We start from the raw sequence: 12,200 nt of genomic DNA on the forward strand, positions 1-12,200 counted from the left end.
CCAATCAAGCAGGGTTGCCAACCTCCCAGTGGTGACTGGGAGCTCCTGTCATCTCCAGGCGACAGAGATAAGTTCCCTTGAAGGTCATGGCTGCTTTGTAGGGTGGGCTCGATGGTCCAGAATACCCCACTGAAGTCCCTTCCCTACTGAATTCCTGCCTTCCTCACACTCCACCCTCAAATCTCCAGGTATTTTCCCAGCCTGGAGTTGGCAACCCGACAATCAAGCAGAGGGAGGGACCAGTGGTCTGACTCCCAAGAAGGCAGCTTGATACCTTCCAAAGCTTAGTCAAGGGGACAACTTTATTTAGGAGGGAAACGGCTGGCAGGTCGTAGTGATTAGAGGGCTGGAACAGGCCTTCTTTATGCCCCGTTCTTCTCTCCATTTGCAGTGACAACTGCATTCACAATCCATAGCCCGATATTCTTCTCTGCAGTCTCCCTTCATTTTACTTCATGCCTCCCAGCACGGTAGGCATGAAGGGATGGGGGAAGTGGAAAATTGCCCCAGATGCAGACCTGGAAATCTGCATCTCTGACCCACACGCTGACCTAATCCACTTTTGAGAGATCATAATAAGGCAACATAGGGGGGGGGGGGGCTCTGTGAGGCAGCAGGAAACCAGAAGGTGAAGAATTGTGCAATAATATCATGCTGCAGTTTAGGGGGGAAAACCCTGCTGAGAGGAAATGCTCATTTGCTCTGAAACTCACTGGGAGACCATGGGCCAGCCATTCTCTCTCAACCTAATCTGCTCCACATGGTTGTCATGAGTTTCAGGGCAACACAGAGCTAAATGTCTAGGCCTGGGTGACCCAAGTTGAAAGGCCCGCTTGTCCCAAAACTCACTAGGAGACCTTGGGCCAGTCATCCTCTCTCAGCCTGAGCTGCATCACAGGGTTTCCATGAGGACAGAATGAGGAGGGAGCCCACGTATACCCGCACCGAAAGCCCCTCAGAAAGGAAGGTAGGATAAGATCATTTGAACTCAGCTCTCCCTAGTTTAGCAATGGCCAAACTATGGATCTCCAGATGTCCATGGACTACAATTCCCATGAGCCCCTGCCAGCGTGCTAGCAGGGGCTCATGGGCATTGTAGTCCACGGACATCTGGACAGCCACAGTTGTGATCACCCCTGCCCTAGTGTAAGCCCAATACCTCTCCCCCCCATATTGTCATTCCCCCTTGCCTGTGTGAGCCCAGTAATGCAAGATGGTATGTGGAGGAATCAGGGGGGAAAAGCATTACAGGGCAGGACAGTGTGGGAAGCTGACGGGGATGAAACAATCACAAAGAGCCAGGGAGCTAGAGACTTCACCAGCACACGAGATTCCGAAGCCATAACCAACGGGTGTCATAGCCTGGGGGAGAGAGGAGACAACAAGAGACTTACACTGCAGGTGGGGGCATTTGTGGCACTTATTCTGACCCCAGGAGGTCCCGATGCTTCCGCAGCAGTCCTCCTGCTTGGTGAGGCCTGGGAGGGGGTTGCTCCCGCACTGGGTCCCCAAAAGGAAGGGCAAAGGCAAAAGTTAGAGGAACAGATCTCACTAGTTCCAGCCACAAACTTCTTGAGCACATGTCCACACCATATGCAAAAACGACTCATAAAACTAGGAGAGGACATAGGGTTGCCAGCTCTGGTTTGGGAAACACATGGAGATTTTTTTTGGGGGGTATGGAGCCAGGGGAGAGTGTAATTAGGGGGGGAGGGACCTCAGCAGGGTCCAGTGCCACAGATTCCTTGTTCCAAAACAACATTTTTCTCCAGGGGGACTGATCTCTACTGCCTGGAGATCAGGTATAATTCCACGAGGTTGCATTGCCCCACCAGGAGGTTGGCGACCCTAGAGAGGAAAGGGAGTCCGATCTGGTTTCTGGTCTTCAAACATTTCTTGCGCTCAGTAACCAAAGGACATGGTCCTCAGCATTTAAAAACACAAGTGGGACAGCTGCAGCCATGTACTTGCAAAGATTTCTCCTATGATCTGGGCATGGCCTTCTTGCAGGGGACTAAAAGACTCTCTTAACACACTGAATCATAGAATCATAGAATCGTAGAGTTGGAAGGGGCCATACAGGCCATCTAGTCCAACCCCCTGCTCAATGCAGGATCAGCCCAAAGCATCCTAAAACTGCTTTTTTCCCGAAACAACAGGCGGCCCAAGGTTGCAGGAAACAGATGAACCTCTTCTTGGGCTGCTTTATCTGAATGCCCCCCAAAGTTCAGCACTGCAAGAAATGGCAACTGTTCTCCCTTCACACCTCCCAGAATGAACAATTCAATGCTCCATCTACTCTAAGATTGCCAACCTTCATGCAGTGGCTGGAGATCTTTCCACTATTACAACTCATCTCCAAGGGACAGAAGGGTCATGGCTCAGAGGTACAACATCTGTTTGGCACGCAGAAGGTCCCAGGTTCAGTCCCTGGGAGCTCCAGATAAAGGATCTGGTATAGGTGATGTGGAGGATCTCTGCTGGAGACCCTGGAAAGCCATGGCCAGACTGAGTAGACAATACTGACTTTGAAGGACCAAGGGAGTCTGATCTGACATAAGGCAGCTTCATGTGTTCACCAGGAGTAAATTCTTGCTGTGGAAGGTGGACTCTATGGCATTATGCCTGACTGAAGCCCCTCCCCTTCCCAAGCCCCGCCCTCCTGGGCTCCACCTCCAATATCTCCAGGTATTTTCCAACACGGAGCTGGTTGCCTCCCTCTCCCCCCCCCCCCCCGCCAAGTAGATTCAACCTCCTGATCAGTTATATCAGCTGCTTTCCTTTGCCTTCTGCCATCCTAAACTATTTTCGACAATGCACCAATCCCACTCACCATCTGTTTGGGCAGCGTCTCCTGAAAGCAGCGTCCCAAAGGCTTCTGGGTGGGAGGCCTGGTATACGCAGGCTTGGGGGCTGCCGGGTGCTGGATCAGGTGCTGCTGGCTGCCTGGGCCGCTGTTCTCCGAGCTGAGGCTGTCGATCCGGTGGACTTGCACTGAGGCATCCGGTGGGTGATGCACACGGACGTTGACCAGGGGCTGGTGCACCTGAACTGGAGGGCAAAAATATGAGCCTTCAGGGGCGCCTTGGCAAGCACTAGCCCCTAATCCCAAAAGCCCTGGGAGGAAAAACGAGGTTCCCGTCTTGGAAGCCTTTAGCCCATGGTTTGCCTAGCAGAGCACAGACCAAAGAGTCTGGGGATGTCTGATTCAGGATGGCCATTTGTTGGGGGCAACTCTCCCCAGTTTCTCAAACTTAATTTCTCCTGGGGGCACCCACATGTTGGACCCACCAGCGCTATTACAATTATTAATAATTTCATTTAGAAGAAGAGTTGGTTTTTATACCCCGCTTTTCATTACCTGAAGGAGTCTCAAAGCGGCTTACAGTCGCCTTCCCTTTCCTCTCCCCACAACAGACACCCCGTGAGGTGTCTCCATGAGAACAGTTCTAACAGGACTGTGACTAGCCCAAGGTCACCCAGTTGGCTGCATGTGGAGGAGTGTGGAATCAAACCTGGCTCTCCAGATTAGAAGCTGCTACTCTTAACCAATATACCAAGCAGGCTCTGGGCGGTTCACAAGCTTAAAATATAAAATTCCAATAAATGTATGATTGCTATAGTTTAAAATAACTGTTCCAATCAAAACATCTCCTATTTCAGGGGATGGGGAATGGTGATGTATAGGTAAATGGGTGGGGTGTTGGTTCTTGAAGAAGAAGAGTTGGTTCTTATATGCCGCTCGTTCACTGGTTCACAGATATTAGCAGTAATTCCTGGCCTCAACCACAGGCTTTGGACCCGGGAACAGCAGAGAGGTACCCTTGCACAGCTGAGTCCCCTAAGTCTGGAGCTGCATCATTTGCAGTGGTCCAAAGATTACTTTGGGGTGAAGAGCTTTTTCAGTATTGTTAATACCGGTGGCTGGATTAGGAACCAACTTCAGCCTCGTGCCATAAGTGGCAGAAAACAAACCCTGTACACATCCCAGGGGACATCTATCTATCTATCTATCTATCTATCTATCTATCTATCTATCTATCTATCTATCTATCTATCTATCTATCTATCTATCTATCTATCTATCTATCTATCTATCTATCTATCTATCTATCTATCTATCTATCTATCTATCTATCTATCTATCTATCTATCTATCTATCTATCTATCTATCTATCTATCTATCTATCTATCTATTTATCATACTTATATACCGCCCTCCCGGAGGCTCAGGGCGGTTTGCTTTTTCTTCACTATCTCTGCCTGGGTTTACCCCCGGATTCTGTTTTGGCTTGTACCGAGGAGTAATGCAGGGCTAAGGTTGCACCAGAGGAGGGTGTGGGCCTTTGGGTAAGAGCAAACTTTAGAATGGTGACCCCATTGTGGATTAGGCTGCTGGGCCATTTCTGGCATTCGGGAAGCCGGGAGTGATGGAGTGTGATGTCACATCTGGTGGGAGTGTATGGATGATGTCATTTCTGGTGTCATGTGACTTCCATGGGTGTGGCAGGGAGGTGTGGCCTGCTGACATCACTTCCGGAGTTTCTCAAAGCCTGAATAATGTTTCAGTGGGGTTCTCAACAGAAAAAGGTTGAGAAAGGCTGGTATAGACAGATATGCAAGGTCTTTTCCTTTAGCCTGAAGGAATGGGGCTGAAGGTGGTGGTGAGAAGTACCAATTGCGCACATGCTCAATGGTTCATACTTTTCAATTAGTCATTTATTCCTGCAGAGCAGGGAACACAGGGGTCAGCCTTGTAATCTGGCTTTTGGGTGTGTGCATGTGTCGGGGCTCAGCTCTGGAGCCTATTTACCAAGACAAGGCAGCTTTTGAGAAGCAGCAGCATGTGTGCCTTCTTTCTAGTGAACGGCTGTTCACAACAACCAACCCTACGAGTCTGGACTCCCAGGCAAGCTTGAGCATCTCTCCACTTAGAAACTAAGCGCTGCTGCTGAGACCTGAAATGCCCTCTGTGCATGCTCAAAGATCCACATTTCTTCACAAGTTCCTAGAACTGAGGCTTGGTTTCCAGTTAAAGCATAGGAAGAAGATGAGTTGGTTCTTATATGCCGCTTTTCTCTACCCGAAGGAGCCTCAAAGCGGCTTACAGTCGCCTTCCCTTCCCTCTCCCCACAACAGACACCCCTTGAGGGAGGTGAGGCTGAGAGAGCCCGGATATTACTTTAGGTCAGAACAGCTTTATTAGTGCCGTGGGGAGCCCAAGGTCACCCAGCTGGCTGCATGTGGGGGAGTGCAGAATCAAACCCAGCATGCCAGATTAGAAGTCTGCACTCCTAACCACTACACCAAACTGGCTCTCAATATGGCCCAATTCTGCAAAAGGTCCACTCCACGCCCTCAAGCTTCTCTACTGGGGTACCTTCTGAGGAGTGCTGGCTGGGTCCCAAAGGCACCATGAAGGTGGAGTGGCTCACAGTGCCCTTTGAGCCAGGCCCGGAGGAGGAGTCGCCATGGCTGTCGGAGATGAGCTGGACCGCATAGATGGCATGCTTGCTGGAACCCGTCTCCATGGGGAGACCTTCACTGGAGACCCGAGCCTGCTGTCCTTGGCTCTGCTGACCCGCTGGCACCTGGCAGAAGCGACCTGTGAATTCTGGCGGGCAGAGGCAGTGATTCCCAGATGTACACTGGCCGCCATTCATGCAGGGAAGAGGGCAAACCACTGTGGGGAGGAGGGGACAGAAGAAGAGTTAGCACAGATGGCACAAGCTATCTTCCCAAACCAAGTCTGCCGGCCCTCTAACAACCCACCCACTACCGCATCCAGTCAAACAGGGCATTATGTCTAAGAAGACACCCAAGTTAGCTGTGGTCACCCAGCAGTGAGTGACTCATGTTCAGAGGACATCTGCTTTCGTGCAGCAGGTCCCAGGTACAATTTGCAGACCTCTCTAGTTAAAGGTTCTCAAAGCAGCAAGTGTCAGGAATTATCTCTCTAAAACAAAAAAAGTTGGTAGCCATGTTGGACTGTAGCAAAATCCAAAAATAAATTCCACATAAAAACTTACTAAGGCCATAGAGCGCATGACACATGGATCGTATCTGGTTGCGTCCTAGCATGCTTTCTCTATCTAAGACACTGGAGAAACTCTGGGGGCCAGAGGCGGCAGATTTGGCACAAGATGGCTTCATATTTTCCCTATAGACACTCTGCACATGCTCAGCAGATCTCTGGCTAAGGTTATCTCGTACCATAGTGGTAAAAACATTACTCTGAAATTTAGTGGTCTGTGAAGATTAGGACCTCACCTTCTTCCTCCCCACAGTAAAGAGTACACAATCCAAGGCTCACACATGCAGAGGTAGGGATGAGATGGTAGAATGGATTATAACATTACAAACTTCAGGTGGAGAACTGCAGGAAAAGGTGGGAATTTCCGCACATCGGTCAAAATAGCGAAATGTCTGCTGAATGCAAATGCGCAATATTATATTGCGCCTCACCTTATAGCTGTCTCGCCTTTTTCAGCCACCTTTTCACATGTTTTACCCTCCTCATTTGCGGAAGAAAAAGGCAGAAGAGAGAGCAATGTGCCTTATACTTCTTGTGCGTTGGCCTGTCAATCACTTCAGGCAACCAATCCCCCCGGCATATCTGGTAGCTGTTTAAAGGTCCCACGATGGCCGCAATTTAAAAAAAATTACTACTTATTTGTTGCAATGCATATGCATGGCATCATTAAGCCAGATGTTATGTCGATCTCACTTCCATGCCCTCATGACACACCCATGGCACACCTGTATAAATCCGCCAGGCAGTATTTTGGAACATTCCTGGAATATTAAGAACTCACAGTAGGCACAAAAGCAGTATAACAAACAAACTGTGCTAGTTTTCTTCTTGCAGGCCATTTTTAATGCAAAGGAACATGCAAAACTGAATTTCATCACCTACAGTTTAACATGGTGCAGCCCAGTCTGTTCTACTCCTTCTGATCTTTGTGTGCATATAAAGTGCAGTCAAGTTACAGCTGTCTTATGGTGACTTTCAAGACCAGAGACATTTAGGGCTGGTTTGCCCTTCCCTGTCTCTGCATTGCGCTGGACTTCCTTGGTGGTCTCCCATCCAAATTCTAGCCAAGGCCAACTCTGCTTAGCTTTTGAGACCTGACAGGATCAGCTAGCAAGAAAAACCAAACTTAAAAGAAACAAGTTTACAGTGCTGTATTTTGCTACATCCAGTGTTCTGCATTTAATAAAATCCTTTGGGATAAAGTGTCCCAGTTACCTACCCATTTCCCCACACATGAGAACCAGGCCCGACCCTAGCAAAGAGCAAGCAGCCCTTTGAAGATTTGTGTGTTTGTAGACACAGAGAGACAGGTGTATAACAGGGAACATATTTGGATTTAAATATGTCAACAGCTCTGTGCCAGACAGCTGCCAATCATAAATGACCCAGGAATGTCCCTTCCCTGGGGGCCAAATCACTGCATAAACCGCCCCCAGACAGAAGGGCGGGGAATAGATGCTTCATTGGTCTGATTAAGCCGCCGGCACTTTGGGGACTTTGCCACGGAAGAGGCTCCGGTTATGACAACAGTTCAGCCTGTCTGAAGAATCTGAGCCCCGAATGAGTCAGCTGCCAGGAACCTGGCAAATAACCCCTCCAGCACACAGGCCCCTCCCTGGGCACTTGTCAGCCGGTTCCTGGTAGCTCTGCCCAAATGTCTCCATTCACAAAACAAATAAGGACAGAGCCCAGCAAGGAAAGGTCCTTCCCCGTGTGTATTTGCAAATAAATGCCTTCACCTCCCAGGCAAAGTAAGGCAATCCATTGCATACCTCAGGTCTGAGGTGGGAGGTGGGCCAGGCTTGCCAGGCATATAAACATGTGCATGAAAGACCTCTCAATCGTTCGGTTTCCTCGATATTTATCCTAGCAGGGCCAGGCCCATGGACAGACTTCCTCCCTCAATGTGGCTGCTGCCACGTTTCCAGGTGGGGCTCCAGACTAATGCCCACACGCCTCAGCCATTTCCTCAGAACCACCGGAAACTTCTAGAACTGTCTCACCAAGTCCAAGGTGTCTGTGTGTCTGATGCCTACGAATTGTTGGTGTCTTATATGTACAATCAAAACTTGCCTTTACCTTCCCCCTAAAGTTCAGAAGCCTTTGCTTGCTTATAACGAACACTTTCTATAAATAACATTTAAAAATTTGCCCACATACCTTTTAAACTAGGAAATCATGGCCCAGCCGTGGTAGCTAAGGAGGATGTATCCCCCCCCCTTCCCAGTAACACATTAATTATAAAGATCCTGAAAAAATACACTCGGAGCACGGAGAAATCTTGGGTGGGCTTGATCCACAACTAGGTGGAGAGCAGGGGAGGGGATCACACACTACCAAGTAATCTCCCCTCCAAATTATAACATTGCCTATTCTCAGTCTAACCACTCTTTTCCTCTGATATTCCCTACTATGGTAGCACTTAGATTTAAGGGGCTTTATAAAATCGGAATGGGAGAGACTGAAATATTGAATCATAGAATCATAGAGTTGGAAGGGATCTCCTGGGTCATCTAGTCCAACCCCCTGCACTATGCAGGACACTCACAACCCTATCGCTCATCCATTGTAACCTGCCACCCCCTTCAGCCTTCACAGAACCAGCCCCTCTATCAGATGGCTTTCCAAAGATGGAGAATCCACCACCTCCCGAGGAAGCCTGTTCCACTGAGAAACTGCTCTGTCAGGAACTTCTTCCGGATGTTTAGACGGAATTCCCCTGGGGAAAATGGCTCCTTTGGAGGGTGGGCTCCATAGCATTGTATCCTACTGACGTCCCTCTCCAAACCCCACCCTCCTCAAGAGCCACCGGCAAAACCTCCAGGATTTCTGGATTCCCCAATCCAGAGTTGGCAACCCTACTTAAGATTCAGCTTTAACATGCTTATTCTTGCAAAATCAACCGAGTAAAACTGTTAAATCCTGAAGGTGCCACAAAGTTCTTTACCAAATTCCGTCAACAGCCGTTTAACATTACCGCTAAGAAATCCCCCAACAGAAGACGCTGTTGTTGTTTTAAAATGTCCTACACCAAGCTGTAACTTTTGGACTTAAAATTCCAAAACATTGCCAGGTCTTGATTTTTTATTTTTACTTCTGCAAATGTCCTTTCAGATTCGCTCTGGAGAGCCGTCCATGGTCACCGAGATACCTGGCAACGCACGGCTTGTTCTGTTTGCTTGGAATAAATTCAGCAGCTCGGTAAAAAAACCTTCTGCAGAGATTGGTTCCATTATTCAGCTTCGCTCCACTCTGAAGTGGGAGACTCTTGAAGTTCAAATGCCAGCTGGGTTGCATTCACTGGATGGTAGCCTCAAATGCTCCCATTTGCACTTGTGGCGGAGTTTCAGCAGCTGACGTGAGACTTCCCAGCACATTTAAGCACCGAAGCCCAGATATGCCTACTTCAGAGAGTGTTCCTGTTCACTGCCCCACAATAATGACAGAGCCACTGGCTTTATAGTACACTTGCAGAACTTAGCAGAAGACTTTCAAAAGGGGACTCCTGCCTAACTTGGAATTCATCTGCAGGTTCGGACTCAAGAGAAGCTTGCAATGATGGCTGTTGTTCTTATCGTCAGCTATTCAGTCGTGTCCGACTCTTCGCAATCTCATGGCACACTGGCCGCCACAATCCTCAATCCCGCACCGCCTTCCCTGGCTGTGCAGTGTTATGGCCGGTGCCCATTCTGATTGTGTTGTCAGCCTTGGGCTTATCCGCACTGGGCTTTTAAAGCTGGTTGGGTTCAGATAAACCAAAGCCTTCTACACTTGATAGTGATTTCCGGTCGGGATTTCCCCCCTCATCTGCACAGGTGAGCACTGACCTTGAAGTCAAAGGACTTATTCTCTGGAATATCCAAGAGTGGATTTTCCATGCTTCACCAGAGAAATGGGAGCCCATGGCACTCTATTCTGGGTGCAGATGAGCTGCTTCATTCAGCTTTTCCCCTCCCCACCTGCTGCAGCCGCACCTCCAGCACTGACATTGTGCTGAGGTTTCTCCTGATTGGTTGATTATGCCTAAACTCCTGTACTGTGGAAGTATTTTTCTGCTTTTCCTGGCATTAATCATTCCCATCAGAAGGAGTTAAAGATGAACCTGTGGTTGTCTTCAGCTGTCCCTTCTCCCAATCTGTTGCATGTGTTTGGGCAGGGTGGGGGAACGCTTGCAAAAAGTCCGTGAATGTTCTGAATAGGGACACAGGCAGCAAACTTAGCCAAGTTAGCTCAGTGGGTAAAGCACGTGCCTTGAAGCCATAGCTTTATGAATTCAAGGCAGGCTGTGGGTCTTTTTTCCCCAAGCAGGAGTTTTTATTTATTTATTTTGCTTTTGAACAGCTCATGTTTTTAAAATACACCCTTTTAAAATGTAATTTTCAAAGTAAAAAAAATTAAATAGAACTCCTGCATGGGGGGGGAAAAGACCCATATGCATCCTTGAACCCATAAAGTTGAGGTTGTAAGGTAAACAGCTGACTCACTGAGCCAGTTAGAACTGGCTGCCTGTGGCCCTACTAAGAACATTCACTGACTTTTTCCAAAGTGTTCCCCACTCAAACACAGGCAGCAGATTGGGAGAAGGGACAAAATACCTCCACACAGTTGTTTTTTAAATAAAAAAATCCCAGTGTAAAACACCCACTTCGCTTTAAAAAAAACCCCACAAAGAGGGCAGCCTGGGGAGCATTTCTCACCCCACCGCCCCCTGAAGCCGTGAAGCAATAAACAGCTCATCTTTACTTCTGATATTAATGCTTATCAGTTTGCTAAAGCTTCCCCCTTTAGTGCAATGGAACCACCAGAAGTTCAAGGGGCTGCTCCTGCTGGAAACCAGACGATCAGCAGAGACCAATCAAACCAAAGGAGAGGGGAGAAAAAACTCTCAGTAATCAGGTTTTTCTGGTTTCCAGGGAGAATAGTCTATTTGGGTGCAGATTATAGCAGGTGGGTTAATGCTCTTTCCAGTCGAGGAAATAATTGTTGTAGATCTCCACCAAGATCCGAGTCTGATTCGAATAGAAAACAGCAGGACCAAGCCACCAAAAAACATGGGTGCAGACTCAGCCCCGGTTTCCTTTTTCCACTGACCAGTCCTAGCATCATCACTGCATGATATGCCCAAAATAAGCGAGCTGGAGTTTTGTGATTTTGCCTACCAGTGACATATCAGGCTTTATGTGCTGTAGTATTTCCCTGTTTGTGACTTCTGCTGTCCATGGAACCCACAGAAGTTCAAAGGAATCCTCTTCTCCGATTTTTTCATCGTCCAACTTTCACAGCCATAAGTGGCTATTGGAAATATGATAGATCTAACTAATCTACATTTGGTAGGCAGGCTTATATATCTAGCTCTCTACAAAAAGCAAGTGTTTCTCCTTACGGTCTGATGCACTTCATTCAGATTCTGCCCACATTGCCAGTTCATCAACAGTCCGTCATGGTCTGTGCTCACTCTGATTGGAGCCTTTTCTCTTTTGACCCAATCTTCTTTTCAACTGTGTTCTGTAACGTTATGTAACATGCCCATCTCTTTCACACTTACCTGCACCTGACCTGGGCCCATTCCACACACAATAGATAATGCACTTTCAATGCACAATGCAGCTGCCAAAGCACACTGAAAGTGCATTATCCTGTGTGTGTGTGTAATGGTGGATAGGCCAGGCAAGCCCAATCTTGCCACATCTCAGAAGCTAAGGAGGATCAGCCCTGGTTAGCCCTTAAAGGTTGACTTCCAAGGGATGCCAGGGTTGTGACGCAGGTAAGGGAAAATCACTTCTGAATGTCTCCTGTTCGGCAGCTGGATAGCCTTAAGCTCTCCTGGCTATATTACACACGTGCCACACGACAAATAAACAATACAATCACCTGCCTCCTGATCCTTTTCTTTGGAGAAATCGGGGCTTGAACCTGGGACCTTGTGCAAGAGCCACATCCCACCATTTGCAAAAGCTTTATTCCACGGTGAGTAGGCTCGTTTTAAAATGCAGTAAAATTCTTCATCATTTTAGCTTTGGCAGCTGTTTCTGGAAAGTCAGCTGAGATGCTAGGTTGCCAGATCAGGCTGCTAGGCCCATAGGTTAGCGCATACTTTCCAGAAATGAAAGTACTACTTCTGTATCCTCTAGCTGGTATCTAAGAGGTTATGAATGAACTGTGTGC

The 12,200-nt window shown here is 48.1% G+C and overlaps 1 protein-coding gene across 1 annotated transcript in view; it reads right to left on the reverse strand.

Moving 5' to 3' along the window:
- The window catches only part of LTBP3 (latent transforming growth factor beta binding protein 3), a 51,546-nt gene that overhangs the window by 27,472 nt on the left and 11,874 nt on the right, over nt 1-12,200 (reverse strand). Inside the window, exons 2-4 of the mRNA XM_077328080.1 lie at nt 5,382-5,684; nt 2,834-3,051; nt 1,395-1,500 (exon numbers count right to left, since the gene is read on the reverse strand). Of these exons, the coding sequence (XP_077184195.1) occupies nt 1,395-1,500; nt 2,834-3,051; nt 5,382-5,684 (627 nt within the window). The remainder of the gene's footprint in view (nt 1-1,394; nt 1,501-2,833; nt 3,052-5,381; nt 5,685-12,200) is intronic.

The sequence above is a fragment of the Paroedura picta genome, chromosome 1 (genome assembly GCF_049243985.1).
Source record: "Paroedura picta isolate Pp20150507F chromosome 1, Ppicta_v3.0, whole genome shotgun sequence".
Classification (NCBI taxonomy): Eukaryota; Metazoa; Chordata; class Lepidosauria; order Squamata; family Gekkonidae; genus Paroedura; species Paroedura picta.